This window comes from Dermacentor variabilis, chromosome 2, assembly GCF_050947875.1.
Source record: "Dermacentor variabilis isolate Ectoservices chromosome 2, ASM5094787v1, whole genome shotgun sequence".
Classification (NCBI taxonomy): Eukaryota; Metazoa; Arthropoda; class Arachnida; order Ixodida; family Ixodidae; genus Dermacentor; species Dermacentor variabilis.
The window spans coordinates 44,596,697-44,613,487 of record NC_134569.1 but is presented as its reverse complement, the minus strand read 5'-3'; the positions used below and the strand labels follow the sequence as shown (position 1 = coordinate 44,613,487).

The following is a 16,791-nucleotide window of genomic DNA, read 5'->3' as shown; positions in this document are numbered from 1 at the left end:
TGCGTGCGCGTGCGTGTTTGCCACGCAAGAACACTTGCGTATTGTCTGTAGCTATAACCCTCAAGGTCGATCAATCGATCTTTTCGAACACAGTTTTCACGTTTTCGGTCGGACTCCATTTAGTAACACGCGAAACGCGGCCAATCACAGGTGTGTCACCGGTATTGTCAACTGAAAATGAAGCAGCCGTAATACGCTTGGAACAGTTAAGAAATATCCAAAACAAACACTGAAATTTAAGCTGTCTGCATCTCTTCGTTGATCGTACCACTGCATAATCTTAACTACGAAGGTGGCGTAGCCCCTCCCTCCATACAACTCCATTAATCACCGAAGCATGACGTAGAATTTCCGAACAAGTATCGAAGCTTTATGTACCCTGTTTTTAATTAAGTACTTTGTCTTCTGAAAAGTTTCGTATTCGCGAATGTACGAGCTCCGCTTGACGTCAAAATTGTTTCAAAAACGCAAGCGTGGAAGTGGCGGTAGTTCGCGGCGCGAACACCCCCCCCCCCTCCCCCGCAGCGCGGTCTTACCAGGAAAACCTGAAAGAAAAATGCGAAGCAAATGTCATCAAACAGCTGCCTTTATTGTGAGCAGGGCGCTTTCTATGCAAAGGAGCTGTCTAGAATCGAGAAATGGTCAACGACATACTCTTGAAAGTTCCCGTTCTGTATCCTTGTGAAGTCACATGTTGTGACAGCGTGTTAAGGGTTTTTCACAAACGATAATTACGCTGGTCCCGAGAACGAAGTCAGACTCGACACGAGAACTTTTCCAGATTTAGACCACGTACAAGAAAAGAAAAAAAAAGAGAACTGCACTGATACGCAATAATAGCGTAAGAACGTCGCGTCACACTGACGTCGTCGGCGCGGCTGCGAGGGTACGAAATTTTAGATGGAGAGAGGGAAAGTTAAACCCACCCTCTATTCGCTGATACATCACATTTCCTAGTCGACCGAGTGCAGAGAGAGATTTTCCGCAAACTTGCCTACCTATTGGGCAAAGCTGGATTTAGAGCTTATGTTTTGAGTTGCTTCAAAACCAAAACAGTGACGCTTCGCTGCGTATCACCTACAAATTCGCAAGCCGCGCAGCGTGTCGTGTGGCATGCTAACGCACAACGAGCTACATTTGGAGCCCACGCTAACTCAACCTTCGCGCCGCGATGTCAGGCTGCTGTCGAACGAGCCGAGACCCGCTATTACATCATGGGCGTTGGCGGATTCGGCGCCGTCGTTTGCGTTGAGTGACTGGACACGCAATATCGCGAGGGAGAAAACAGATAGAAAACAAAATGAAAACAAACGTTGTCCTAACTACGATGATAGCCACTCGCTCGCTTGCCACATGCGCACGATCTCCGGGACGCTGAAGTATAAGGTGAGCAAATATTCAAAATTTCGAATACGGATACAACTCACCTCCTTCCAAACGAGGTATTCGGTTCGGGAATTCGATATTTTATTTCTTTTTTTTTTATTATTCAACCGCGACCAAGTACACGTGATTACTACGGTTACTGGCACAGGAAAGGGTCCGTGCAAACTGCCCGTCTGACCCTTCATGCATATGTCGCGAGCCAACTAGGAACTGTGGCGTTTCTCCTCTTTTGCAGCGGCGCTCTAGCCTCTAATTGGTCGAGATTTCTCGCGGCGCGTCCTCGTGAAAAAAAAACAGCGATTGAATTGAAAAGTGACATTCTTTGGTATCACGCATACAACATGCAGTACATCATTCGTTTCAATAAAGGGCAAGCACAAAGGAAGCACCCAAACCATATAATTGATTATAAAACACTCCTTATAACTATGCGAAGAACCTAGCGCTCCCCGCATACGTTTCCCGGTAAAGACTACGGCTGCGCAAGCTGCCGCGGCGACGGCAGCTTGCAACGTGGGAAGCGACGTCACTAGCCTTTCATGTATAAAAGAAGCAGCTTAGCAACTGATTTCATAGTCATGTACTTGAATTTCGGTACGCTTTAACGCATCCAAGGTGGCCCAAATTTCGGGAGTCCAACGCTACATCGTGCCTAATAATCAAATCTTGGTTTTGGCACGTAAAACCCCATACTTTAACTGATCTCGTTGTTGCAGCATCGCTGTGGGTAGGCGAGGCATAGTTCGGGCTCCTGAGGAGCAGCGTAAATGCGAGGAGCGGCAAAGGGAAAAGAAACGGCAATACGACCAGCGGCGGCGTGCTGACAAAACTACTATAACTCCCATTACTACCATTACTCCGTACAATCCCTCTAAAGCAATAAACTATTGCATTCCTCCCTCAGCAATTGCAGTGGTGGTTTTCAACAGCTTCGCTGGGCATCCACTTTCGCAGGGCCGGGATGCCGACTCAGTTTTTTTGTTACTTCACTCGTAAAGCCATCTTAGCGGAATCGAAGAAAGAAGAAAAAAAAATAACACTATTCCCCTTACCTTTTCCAACCTTCTCAAGAACTAAAGAAAGAACTAAAGGGGAAAAAAGAAAATGAGCAAGATATCACTGTGTGTGTGTGTGTGTGTGTGTGTGTGTTTGTGTGTGTGTGTTTGTGTGTGTGTGTGTGTGTGTGTGTGTGTGTGTGTGTGTGTGTGTGTGTGTGTGTGTGTGTGTGTGTGTGTGTGTGTGTGTGTGTGTGTGTGTGTGTGTGTGTGTGTGTGTGTGTGTGTGTGTGTGTGTGTGTGTGTTCCACATTCGAGAACCTGCATTTTTCGGTCTATTCGCTTCGATTGGATTCGGAAATTTCGTTATGCAAACGTCTCGAAAATAAATAACAAACTCAAATATAGGACCCACAGCGCAGCTTATTCGCGACCACGAGCATCTGCCAAGCTTACGACCTTTCCACTGAAACTTTGCGAGGTCCGTATCCCTTGGATGTTCAAACCGTTCGCGAATTCACCTTCAACTGTGCACGAAACTGTTTTCTCTATCTCTTTTTCTTCATCCCCATGCCCCCTTCCCCCAGTGTAGGGTAGCTGGTTAAACTCCCTGCCCCCCCCCCCTCCTCCTCTCTCTCTCTCTCTCTCTCTCTCTCTCTAGAATTCACAAACCAATAAAAACAACAAATGTTTTCCGAAGAACTTCAGGCCCGTGACGGTTCGGAAAGCCGATCACGTCCTAAACCCTGGACATCGGAGGCAAAACGACAACACTGGAAACTGGACGTTGGCGCATCGACCTCTTCAACGAACAGACCACCGTAAACCTTCACGTCTAAACTTTCTGCGAAGTGTCACTGCCAGGGTCAATAAACCAGAAAGAAAAAAGAAAATTCAATAAAGAGAGAAAGAGAGAGCAAGACCAACAAACTACTTGAATGTCGCAAGTGAGAGAAAGGGTAACGGTCTGCGTAGATTGATTGATTGATTGATTGATTGATTCCCTTTCTAAGTTATTTCACGTATCAAAGTAAGATATGTGTTACGAGAGGCGCCATATCATGGGGCTGCGGATAAATTTTGACCAGCTGCGGTTCTTTGCAGTACAACGGAATCTCGGTATACGAGCTTTGCTACATGCCACGCTACGAAATGGGGGCCGTGAGTCGAACCCGCGACCTCGTGCACGGTAGCAAGAACGCCACAGTTACTCAGCCACCAAAGTGGCCTATAGGTCGATTCTAAGACATTCTCCTCTCTTAGGCAATTCCCAATCCAAGTCTCTCTGTGGCACCGCACTTATTCGACCGTTCTTACAAGCCTTCGCGACTGCCCTTCGCTACAGCGCCCCTGGGCCTTCAACAACCCTCGCGCGACAATTTATCTCCTTCGTTTCTCGCGATGCATGGCGACTGTATTTTCCCAGAGTGCGGCGGGACGCTCGCTTCCGGAGCCTCCGAACGGCGAGAGACAAATCGACCGAAGCGAAAGCAGCAGCCCGATTCCCGCGCTCGCCAAACAAGCTCATCCCTACACCCGGCAAGAAAACAAAGACGCGAGCGCGCGGCTACATGTCTTGGGGCGAAAAACTGCCGCTCTCCGCCCACGTGAACCCACATACACAGTACTCTGTACGCCGCCACTGCACTGCGGCCGGCAGCAACAGCAGCAGCAGGCGCGCGCTGCAGCAGCGGCCGTGCCCCGCCGCGGACAGGCTCAGCTTGATGGACGCCGTCCATCAGGCGCAAGCGTGAGCGCCGTTGCAAAGCGAGGTGCTCGCGAGACGGCGGCTTCGCTGTAGCGCAGCGTCGCCGTGACGGTGCCCTTCTCCCGCGCCCTTGCGGTGGGACGTCCCCACCCCACCCCCTCGTGCGCCGGCCCGTACTTCGCGGCGCGTGGCTCCTCGCTGCCGCTGCAGCGTGTATACCGCTACGCGTTCCGTCGGCGCGGCGCAACGTCGCGGGGCCGCGTACGCAGCGACGGCGCAACGAAGTATACCGCGCGGCTGTACATCGCGCGCCCGGGCGCGACTTCGCTGTGCGCCCGTCCCTGATATAGAACAGCCGGTCACAAAAGTATGCGGGACGCGGGTTCCGCGGCAAAATGGGAATTTCGGTTCTCCTTAAAGCACGCCGCTCATAACTTGACGAATCACTGAGTACGTCGCGAATATGTGCACTGAAACTTTGAATTCGAGGCCATGAGCCCAGATTTTCGCGGGTATACAACTATCTCGCGGTTAGCCTGTCCCGTAAACGTTGTGGAGAACTGTACTATAGCAAAGCCTAGCATATCTACATCGGGTACAGGGAGCTTCATTTGTCGTTGTTCTTGTTAATTAACACGATTAATCGTTACATTTGCGCGCACACAGACACAGGGAATAAAATAGTCCTAACGCAGCGCACATTATGTAAGCCTGGCTGCATCGCAATGGACGCTACTGGCTTTGTTAAATCAGATGAGAGACGCCAAGTACGTGTGTACTCTTCTCCATGTCTCACTCCAGACAGCTAGGCCTAAGGCCGATCTGCGTAATTGAAATATTCATTCAGTCGCAAGGAAAACACAGAATGAAGAGTGAAACGACGAGAAACATGGTTTGGCAGCGGGCCTCACACCTGCCTCGTCGAGCTAAGGCCACTCGAGGCCATTGCGTGGCCAGAGAGGAACGTAGAGGTCCCGTTAGAAAGACAAGGAAAAAAAAGTTTGGTAGCGCCCTACGAATATAGCGCATCACTTTGAACGGGTTTTGAATCCATAACGCTGAACAAACTAGAAAGAAGCTGGAACGCTGAGCTGCGCGCTACAACCAGCACGATCAGAACGCGGGCTCTATTCGCCTCACTGTCGAAAGCCTCTCCGATACGCAAACTCACTGATCGAAGCGGCACTAGAAAACACTCGACATAGCAAAAAAATACTACCATGATCCAAGGCAACGATAGGCTCAGTACTACTTAAATTACAAAAGAATGATCGAAGAAATAACTTTGACTGTTCTCAAACTCGGGGGAGTAAACAAATCTGACGTTCCACGAGATTGCGCCATCGGGACAACGGAAAAATGAGACCACTAAGAGGATTACAGCTTCGCGATGCAATCATTACAATTTGCAGGACCGTGCATGAGCCAAATGAAAAAGAAAGAAGAAAACAGAGTGGGTGTACACCCACTCTGTTACTACTGTTACTACTAAAATGACGACAGAGGTCCTTGCTCGCCGCGTCAGAAAATATACGCTCCATCAAGTTATTTGTTTCTCCGAATAACAAAATAAAAAAAAAACCGGGAACGCAAGAACTGAAATGTACATAATACAGTGTAATGTCGATCGCGAAGGCGGTAAACAAAGAACAAGGCTGTGCCAAGAGTGTGCGCTTCAATCCCTTGCGTAATTATACCCGTGAGCCGCAACGATCGGCTGCGAACGCGCCAATGAGTTTTTCACGTTCCCCAGAGCGAATGAAATGCCTAGGGGTAGGATGCGAATTAACACGCGTGGACGCCGACACTCTCGCTTCCTGGCGATGTACGAAGCGCTTTGCGTATTGACGTGCAAACGACAATTCGCGGCATCTCATATCTGCGGACTTGCTTCTACAAGTCAAGGCGTCCGGCCTAACTGTCTGCAATGCCGATTTTCTTAAGATCCCCAGACAGTGTCAGCGATTGCGAATAGGTGGAGGCTGCTACCAACGGCAATCCCCTTCAGGCGACTACTAGTGTAATGAAAACGTTTGTGGGTGCAAAGGTTCGCGCTCTTGCATGCAACGTCGTCACAACCTGCCGCAACGTCTATACGGTCGTTAAGAAGCATATAATTATCACACGCTGAAATGCAATTCGAAAAAAAAATTAAATGCGAAGAAGGATTAACGGATGAAGCTACCCCGTGAGATAAGCCTCTGCTTATGTGTACGTACATAGCTCGACAGGTGCTCGACAAACGGCAGCGTAATGCGTGACAGAATAAACGAAGCACGCTTTAAAGGTCGCGAGATCGAAAACAGCGCACACCTCGGCACGGCGCCATTTACGCCAGTACGGTACAGTTTACTAGAATAGCAAGCGAGCAACGAGGACCAGCCCAGGGTCCTCAAGAAACGTCTTGGCAAGCCGGTGCGGAATACCATCACAGTTCGTGCTCGAGTCGCGGACAAAAAAAGCAGAAATGCTGAAAGCTCGCGGACCCCCGTCAAGGAGTGCGTATATATACGCATCAGAGTAACTGCAAGACCTGAGGGAAACACTTCGGCGAGATCGGCACACATTTTTCATAATTACGTTCGACAGGCCACATACACAGAACTACAACGTCCCGTTCGTAGTAGAATCGAAATATGTGTATACCACCAAAAGCGTTTCGCCGGAAGCTGTACTACGGACTTTCTGAAGCAAGTGTAATAAGCGGGGGACGTACACGTGCTTCAGATTTGGTAACTGCTAGAATGCGACGCGTAGCCGCGCAACGAAAGGCAATCCGCAGTGCGAACCGAAGACAGCGAGAGCTATACTGTCAAGCTTCGAGGCGTTTCTCTGTCGGTGTTTAGACGAACTGCTGCCGGCGCCGGCGGGGCGCGCGGCTATCCCGGAGGCACGGAAACGAGTGCATCGTTTCGGACGGCATCGTACACCGCAGGCGTGCGCGGTCAAGGAGCGCGCGATGACATGCATCACCGCGAGGAGACGCATATCTGCGGGTTCGCGCGTGGCACCGCGGCTCGGCGCACAGGAAGCGACGCACACATACGAAGATGTGAGCGCAGCGACCATCAGTGACGCCACAGAATTCGCTGCACGATACCACTGAAGAAAAAAAAAAACTGCGCCGCACAGAGGACCATCAATAGCGCGCCGCGGACATTGAACTCCTCCGGCACCGACGAAGTTGCGGAATGAGCCGCGGCGCACGGCTGAACCGACCTGGGCCCGGGTCCGGTCGCAGCTGTCCCGCGAAGGCCGACGTGTTGCGACGCTTGAGCTGGAAGCGCAGTCCGCGGGCGAACGACGAGGCCGAGTGGGCACCCTTGCCGTGCTCCGCGTGATGCGACGACGGCTGCGACTTCTGCTGCTGCGTCGGCTGGCGAGACCGGTCCGCGTGCTGGGCGGCTTGCGGCGGTGGGGACTTGAGCGACCTGGTGGGCGACTTGGAGGGAGACTTGTGGCGGAACAGCGCCGCGCCGGCATCCGTAGCGTGCAGCGTGAGCCGGCTGAACGGCGAGCGCGCCTTGACCGACCGCGGAGGCACCGATGGCGCCGGCACGGTGCCCCCTGCGTCGGCTGCGGCAGCTGGCGCGGGGGGCGGCTCCTCGAGCGTGGGCGGGAGCCGGCCTTCCTTGGCCAGGGTCCGCATGGCTCTGCGCTCGGGTCGCAACGTGGTGCGGACTCAGCGTGGCTCCGAGCCACTTGCGACGGTGGCGCGAGCCTTCGGGAAGCCCGCGAGGGACGCCGACCACATGGCACGCGCGCGCGCGCACACACACACACGGCGCCGGCGTGTGTTGACGCTGAGCCCGACGGCGGCGTCGGCGCGCGCAGCCCCGCGACACGCAGCACCGATCGAGGCGCGAACGCCGACTGCGGTGCGGAGAAGCCCGTCGCCGGCGCCGCCGACTCCCCGAGCGCCGTCCGCGGAGCGACTCCACAACCACCGCGCGGTGGGAAGAAAAGAGAACGAACAATGAGGAGGAAGGGGGCACTGCTTCGCTCTCGTCGGCGCTGCTTCTCTCCGCTCTGCTACTTTTTTCCTTGGCTGCTCGCCCGCCCAGTTTACACAACTGCTTTCTTCGTGCCGAAGACCATCGTAATGCACCGCGATTCGTGCGAGCCGTGTCGCGGTTTCGCGTCGGCATTAAGCTTGAAAGAGCAGTTAATAATAATTAACACTATCTCTTGTCCCACAGCTGCATTATGCAAATGAGGGACGCCGCCGCGGAGGGCTTTGGATTAGTGATGGTCACGTGGGCACGCCGAGGTCTCTGCACACGAGCGTCCTTTCTCGCATCACGCCCCTGCGAGCGAGATGAAGCTCGACTTCTCTCGGGGATGTAACACTGTCTTCCTATGGATTGGAACCGAGGCGTGGCCCGCTGAACGAGAAAGCCGGCCGCAAGACCAATGCTTTAGCTGGTGTTTGGTAACCAGATGATAAATAGCAGGTTGTTCCCTCGATGTAGATACCTGTCGGTTGAAGCAGGCTAAAGGCGCTAGTGAATCCGGAATTTGAAATTGAGTCTTCAGAGCAAACTTGCTTGATCGAGCTTAAAACTACGTGTAGAAATGACATTTTGGCTTGCGCTCTTTAGCGCGGTAGGGACCTTCTTTCTTCTTCCTTTTTTTTTTAATGGAGACACCTTCTTGCAGTTCCTTGAGCTGCCGATTTTGTCGAGTTCCGCGATAGCGGTTTTCGCTCAGCCTGTGGTGGCGCATCGCGAGGAATTTTCCCTTACGAGATAATTCAGAAAGCGATCCTAAGTGAGGAAATAGAACGTTTGCGAGTCTTTTAAACAAGTACGTTATACCGTCTGTCCTTCAATCCATTACAATGTCAAGTTAAACGCACCACGCAAATGGGCATCATCAACGCTTTTGTTGTGCTCTACTCTCAGGTGGTAGCTTTCAGCGACCGGACGCTACACAGTCAGAGTTCTTGATTATTTCTTCTCAGAGTCACCGGTCTTTACACAGGTGACATCAAAGACAATTGTGCAGGTAAAGTTACACGTTGATTTCAGCTAAGCCCCAAATTGTCAAATCTTTAACAAAAATTTATCACCTCTTGCCGTTTATTAAAAAAAAAAAATACCAGTGCATTCCAAAGGACCCACCTCCGTCCAGTCGAGCCAAACTTTGTTCATCTCTTTCGTTTGCACTAACACGCTATAAACGCAGAACCGCTGCGATCGTTCTTGTAATATTATATATATATATATATATATATATATATATCAGGCGGCGAAGACATTACGATGGTTGCAATCGAAGCAACGCAAACACATCTCGCGCATCCAATTTCCGGACGCATATTCCGCTTCAACTCAGTGTCGCGTATGAAAAAAAAAGAAAAAGCACATGCGGACGCTGTGCCAGAAATGTACCTGTTTCAAATCTTGGCGGAGTGCCGCAGCATACGCATACAGCACTGCTGCTCCAGAACGCACACTCCGCTGCCACTTTGTGCAGCCCATCAAGAGGATGAGGAAGAGCAAAAAACGGATGCAAAAGCGCCCCCTCGGTGGGCCACGGTCGCCGGGCGACGTAAGATCTTTCGGGAGGAGCCGGTGCTCATCTTCTGATTCGTTTCCAAGACCGTGGCTCGGCGAGATGCGACTTGGGCTGATTGTTGCGGCGTTTCTGGGAGCGGAACAAGTAGAGCGCGCAGACACAGAACGCAGTATAAGGGGGCCACATACGCGGAGCTGCGTATGTGTCCCCTTACTATGTCCGTCGCCGTGTAGCTCAAATGATCGAGCATCTGCCGGCATATAACGCGGGCGATGCGGATTCGGCTCGATCAGGCTTTTCGTTCACTTTCATATCATTTTTTGCCCTTTTATTGTGATAGCAACTATATGGAGACCGCCAGCGAATTTTTGCCGTCGCCGTCACAATGCATACATATTTAGGTATATGTATGCACCATCTTTATCTGTGCCGTATATGCAAAGTAGCCGTTACAAAATTCAACCGCCAATGTAGCTCAGACAAGGTATTACCTCCTTACAGCGCGCAAATACCAAAAGTAATTGAACATTTCATTAACAGCGCGCGCCTTGTAGCTTTCAAAAATGTCCGTCGATTCCCTCCTGTGAAGGTGGTTGGTCAGCGAAGCTATATGTTGGGCCTAACGTAGGGCAGCATGTCAAGCAGTGATCCCATGCTGTGCGCCCATTACGCAAATCATTCTTCAAAGTCATATATGACACAGACACACGTTTAAATGCAGTTTACGAAACACTTATTATTGTTACATTGAAATGGTTGCTATAACTGCTTTGGAGTCGCTATGATACACACAGACGTTTTCCATTCTTATTTGAGAAATGTTTTTGGTCAAAGTTTGTGGGGGCCTCACCCGTGCTCTTGGGGCAATGGAATGACAACGGAGTAGTGCAAACAATTACAAGGGCATTTATTGCACCTTTCATACACTATTGCCTGCTAGCCTACTTACTATCCACAGAACATGCCGATGGGCGTGCGACAAATCTAGGAAGTCCGATTCACTGCGACTGGGTATCGAGCGAATACGTTCGCCCCATGCTGGACACCAACGCCTGGTCGTTCGCGTGTACGGTCATGCGAACGGTGGCGTGTTCGAACGATCGTGTTCGTCCATTCTAGCGTCCTGCTCCTAGGCCTCACGAGGCGGTCTCGCAGAAACATGGATCAGCGCACGCGCAGAACGTCCGCGCCGCATCCCGAACCCGAACCAGAGGACCAGTCTTCGCGCCCAAGCAACTTCGCCGTTAGGTGGCGTTAGCAGAGGAACACTGGCGGCATCTCTCGTAATATGTTGCAACCACACCGACCGCCGCCAGCGCTTAGCTACGAGGAGAACCCGGATTATATGGGTGTCACACGGCGCACTTTTGATCGCGATCAAGCCCGATCCCGATCGAATTCCTCGGTCGCGATTGGTTCCTGTGTGCAAGGTGTGCGAGGGAGCCAATCGCGCTCGAAAATTTCACGATCCGGATCGAGCTTGATCGCGATCAAAAGCGGTCGTGCGACAGCAGTATTACAGGAGGCGCGAGAGCGATGCGGGGAAAACAACATCACGGGACGCGTGTGAGTCGAGCATCACCACGAGTTAAATCGATGCATGATCCGTGTACGGCAGTTAATTATCGGATCGTTGAAGTAACCGAGGCCAAAGTCTTCCACGAAGTGGGTGAACCACTGCTAAGTTTCCGGTTTTGAGACGTCCACGTTAAGGTCTCCGACAACGACCACTTAACTCAAACGCATGACATCATTTGAAATGAGGCTCGAATTAGGGCTCTATCGTGCAACATTAATCCTCATTCTGCTCACGGTCTAGATGGCATATCAAATCACATCTTGATGCGTTGTTCCCACAGTAGCGCTCCTATTTTGGTTGAATCATTTACCAAGTCAATAAATTCTCAAATATAACCTAGTGACTGGAAAATGCGAATGTAACTCCTGTATTTGAAAGCGGCTGTCGTGAGTTGGTAAGCAATTATGAACCGTTGTCTTTGACATCTGTTTGCTATGAAACATTGGAACATGTCATTTACTCCGGCCTTAGTAGGGAAGCACCTTCATGACCATGTCTTTTTTTTCTTTTTTTCTCCCGACCCACATGGATTTCGCATAGGCTTATCCTGTACCGCTCAACTTATTGAATTCATAAATGACGTTGCACTCAGAGTTAACTATAGTACACAGGTAGGCGCTGCTTTCATTGATTTTCGAAAGGAATTTGATGTAGTCCCGCATAACTTGCTCTTATACAAACTGCCATTTCTAGGTCTTCTCGATTCTTTTTACGGTTGGCTTAAAATTATTTGAACAAACGGCAGCAAAAAGTGGTTCTGAACCGTGGGGTGTCGCGAAAGCTTAATGTTTTATGAGGTGTGCCTCAAGGGTCAGTCCTTGGGCCACTGCTGTTCGTCATTTTTATCAATGATTTAAGTGAAGGCGTCGTTTCGAATGTCAGAATGTATGCGGATGATTGCATTGTATACCATCCTGTGTCACGTGCCGAAAATACGAGTGTGTTGCAGTTCGAGCTCGAAAAAAATTGTTCTTGGTGTGCCACACGGAAGATGGATTTGAACATAGCAACATGTTATGTTCAATCTACGAACAAAAAGAAAAATGTGTCTAGTTCATACACTTTTTAAATAACGTTATAGTGTAATGCGTTAACGAAGTCAAATACGTGGGCGTCACTTTAACTACGACATTGGACTGGACATCCCACGTTGACATAACAAGTGCTAAAGCGTGTCGCCTTTTGCACATTTTCACGCGAAACTTCAAGTATGCGTCCAAAGCTTTGAAGGAAACTTTGTGTCTTACAAGGTCGGCGTTAGAATACGCATGCGCGGCGTGGGGCCCCTTCACAAATGTCCTTGAAAATAAGTTAGAGCGTGTTCAGAAAAGAGCTGCAAGACTCGTCCCGGACGTGTACGACTGCACAATAAGAGGTTCGCAAATCAGGGAAAATCTGGGGTAGAAGTTGCTGTCCACACGCAGAATGACAATCAGGTTAAAGCTTTTACACAACATTAACTGCGGCAGCACTGGAATTCAAGAGAACATACATTTAAAACAACCTCATTATCAGTCGAAGAGACGCGAGAATACCAAGAAAATAAGGTCCTAGCAAAACCGTACAAATTTATTAACGTTTTCATTCTTTCCGCGAGAAATTGTAGAATGGTATTTGCTCCCGGATGAGATAGTGTAAGCACCCAATTGTCCATCCGTCACAAAGAACTTTACGTGAATCTGTTTTAAATAATATTCCCAGCGAATTGTTTTATGCATTGTGTAAAAAATTTTATAATGGGATGTTTTATACTTGGCAATGGATTTGCTGTCTTCCTAATTAATGACGATGATTGTATTTTTGGTACTACAACTGATTTGATGCTGTTTTTCGCGAAGTGCTATTTTACACCTTTGTAATTAACCCCCTACGATAATGCCCAACTTGGGCGCTGTAGGTATTTGCAACAAACAAACAAACAAACAAACAAACAAACAAACAAGAGCGAACACAGGCGAGGGATGGACGGCAACGTCCGTTGATCAACGCGGAAGTGCGCTAGCCTCGTCATCAATCATGTGGCTTGCCGGCTGTCTTTATTTGCGCGTCTCGTATTGAAACGAAAGCTGTGCTGCATGTTAGCGTCACGCCTCTGCGTTACAGGGGTGTGAGCCATTGCTCCTGGCCCTGCACCGCCACCGGGATCGGCCCACCTGGGTTTTCTGTCAACGTGACGGACACGAAAAAATGCCGGGACCCTAGCCACGGACAGCTTTGCTGTAATATTCTCAGTCTATTAAAATGTGCAAAACTATGTTGTTGCTCACGAAATCTGAAAGTCAGGTAATTTCATCGGTGCCGCCTTTTTTCGCGGGCAGCGGCAGTGGCGCCTTTGCGGCGGAGTCACATGGCCCGCACGCGTCGTGTTAAAGCTTCCAAAGGGACCAGAAATGTTGGCGCACCCGCATGTGACGCATCCGCGTTTAGTCGCATCTGCGTACTGTCCTGGGCAACATTGTTTGTTGGCTTCACGAGGCCGTGACTAACTAAACATATATATACATAAAAATCGAGTTTTCGGTTCTCCCAAGTCTTCTTGCTCCTTGCTGTGTCCCATGCTTTCGCGCTGAGCTTGTGACAGTGGAGATTCCTCTGCGACTGACTGCGAATGACTGGCTATTATTTTTCTTTTCTCTCCTTGTCTGTTCTTCCTTTTTCCCCTCCCCAAGTATAGGGTAGCCAACCGGGCACGTCCTCGATTAACTTCCCTATTTTTCCCTCTTCGTTCTATCTCTCTCTCTCGCTGCGCTGGTTCCGTTTCCAAAATAGTCTCTGTGGATCCAATACATTAGGAACTCGATCCAGACAGAGGCTACGCTTATTTTTTTGCGAACGCCTCAGAAGCCAAAGCAAAACCTACAGTCGGCGCCCGACTTGATTGTCAGCGGGGTGCCCGTTAATTCAGCAAGGCTCTCTCACCACAGCAAAACGGATGACCACAGAAGAAAGAAACGATAGAAAAAAGAAACTTTGCTGGTTCGTGGCACAGGCTCTCCCTTATTTCTTATCCTCTGCAGTATCTGATCAGCGTAATGGCGTCTTACGTCGAAAGGGAGCAAACAAGAAAAATCGCGTGAACATAATCAGACAGAGCCGACGGTCGCGCGCGTGCGGCGCTATATTGCATCTCCCGGTTTCGACATCGTCGCGGGCGGTGCAGACGCTTTGTTGTAGTGGCTGCAAAGCGAAGATGGAAATGTCGATTTGATTTCTCCGTGTCGCAACGAGCCGGCACGGCCATAGCAACGCTGATGCGGCGACCAAATCGCCGGGAGTTCCCTTTTTCTGGCGCAGTGCCAGAGGTATACAACACTGTCTGTTACCATGGGCGCAGAAGCATATGCACTGCGCAACGGAACAGCGCGTCGTCGTGAAGGGTTGCGAACGCGGGACCCCGCATAGCGAGAAGCTCCGCGAAAGCGCCCAAGATGTCTTCCAGCTCTGCTTCTAAACTTTGGCGGATATGCCGCTGCTCTTGTTACGCAACGACCCCTTCTGAACGGAAAGACATCCACGATATACACGTCATGGGTTTTTATATGGCCCCGAAGCTTATCAAACGGGCGAAGAATTCTGCGGTATAAGTGAGTCAGCGCCTCGCTGCTGAACACGTTGAGTGTTTTCGAAGCCAAAGTTCATTCGACATCAGTAAATAATTTAAAAAAAAGATACTGTTGCCAGAAAAAAAGAAAACGCATTAGCGACAGGATGATGGCAGGATTTATTTAGTACCGCGTAAGAAAAAGCATGGTCATCGCATAAGAAAAAAGAACGAAAGGAAAGGAACAATTCTAGTCACCCATGCAAATAAAACGGCAATCTATAGCGGATTATTCGGTCGCCATAATTCATTCGTAATGTGCTCCACCTGTTGTGCCGGTTTACATCCACACTGCGGGCGCTGAGTAGTTGTTAGCGTGAAAAAAAACGAAAGAAAAAAAAAAGTGACCAGGGCGCTAATGCAAAAGACTGCGAGAGTGTTGAGTATTTGGTAGTATATGCATGCCCTTGACCAAAAGTGCCCGTCGACGGGCTATTGCGGCACGAAACCGAGTCTATAAGGCAACTACGACGGAAAACTCGAAACTAACGAATGCACTGCGATGCTTGCCATACAAAGCCTGACATTCACTGTCCAGTTTCAGCTTACGTGCCAAAGCACAGAAGAAATTCAGTATCTTTTTTTTTTTCCTTTCTCCAAACTCCTGGTCTAAATCAGGGCTGTGTACGATCGCGTTTAATTTTTGTCTTTTTTCTTTTTTGCCCTCGGATTTTTCGTTTTCTGATCTTCGCTGCCATTTCTCCAGAGCAAAAAGCAAACAGCAACAATTTCCCCCGGTTAAATCCAATTCAATTTTTCAATTTTTTTTATTTACCAGAAAATATCCCGGCTGGACTCCTGGGTTAAAACCTGCAAGGGAACAGCTTGACGGGGCCAAGGAGCCTGCCTTGCCTTCATTACGGCCCCTGCTTCTTTTTCTTTTTCTTTCTTTCTTTCTTTCTTTCTTTCTGTGCTCGTGGCGGCGTGGAAATATTTCATTAGAGAGGAATTTGAGCGGCTCTTCTAAATCGGAACACTGCCGACATCTAAGCGGCTGGAAATCGATGCAGCTATTTCCGTGCACAGCGCGGCATGTTGGACCCCACCTAAATTCGCGGGTTTCTAGAGAAGCTTAATCAGGCTTAGGTAGCTGCTTCATCCAAGCAGGCAAAAGAAAAGCACGGCTGGCACCTTGAGTTAAGTGTGCACTAAAGCGTCTTTCTCCCCTTCATTAACAGTAACTCATCTTTTGCAAGCTAAATGTCCTTCCACAATTCCTTGTCTCATTCGCTGACGCTAACACACACACACACACACACACACACACACACACACACACACACACACACACACACACACACACACACACACACACACACACACACACACACACAGTTCCTACGAGCTATAATTTTTCGAAATAACGTATTTGACAACCCTATTTGACAGCTCCCCAGCTAAAAACGCAGACTATAGCACAAGCGGCAGAACCGATCAATCAGTGGCGCGCATTTAAAGCCTAAGACGACTCCTGGCCTGTTATAAGCAACCACTTTCATAATAATGCTACGCTGACGAGCCGTAGGCCACGAGGACCTCAAACACCTCATTGACACCGTAACGCTTTTCAAGAAATGTGCGCGGTCTGTCGGCCGATGATGCGCTTCGTGGGAATAATCATTCCTCGTTGTACGACTAAGAGCAAATAAACTGAGCAAATGTGCCAAACGAAGGAGAGGCAACCGGAGCGGCGCAATCGAAAGGCACGAAAAAAATGCACGACAAACATATGATAAACGCTGCCAAACCTGAACATATACGAATCCGGCGAATGAACGCTTGACGAAACCGCCGTGTTCGGCAGTTTTCGAAGAGCGCCAGAAAACGAAAACGAAATCGAATCGCGAGGCTCGAGCCTTCGCATCCAGGAGCACCCGCCGCTCGGAGCAGCAAGCGTGCGCCTGAGCCTCCATGGCCTGAGCGATGCAATGACAGACACGCACATCAGCCGCGCGACGACAGGCCGCTCGGGCTTCCGACTGCGCACAGCACACTCCCGCTC

The 16,791-nt window shown here is 49.8% G+C and overlaps 1 protein-coding gene across 7 annotated transcripts in view; it reads right to left on the bottom strand.

Annotated features, from left to right (window-relative positions):
* Positions 1-16,791, bottom strand: part of SNF4Agamma (SNF4/AMP-activated protein kinase gamma subunit) — a 420,535-nt gene that overhangs the window by 117,426 nt on the left and 286,318 nt on the right. The window contains exon 1 of one of the 7 annotated variants that reach the window (XM_075680304.1): positions 7,309-7,984. The exons of the other annotated variants lie outside the window; for them this stretch is intronic. Within the exon in view, the coding sequence (XP_075536419.1) occupies positions 7,309-7,738 (430 nt within the window). The 5' untranslated portion in view covers positions 7,739-7,984. Of the gene's footprint in view, positions 1-7,308; positions 7,985-16,791 lie in introns of those variants that run through there. 7 annotated transcript variants of the gene reach the window in all.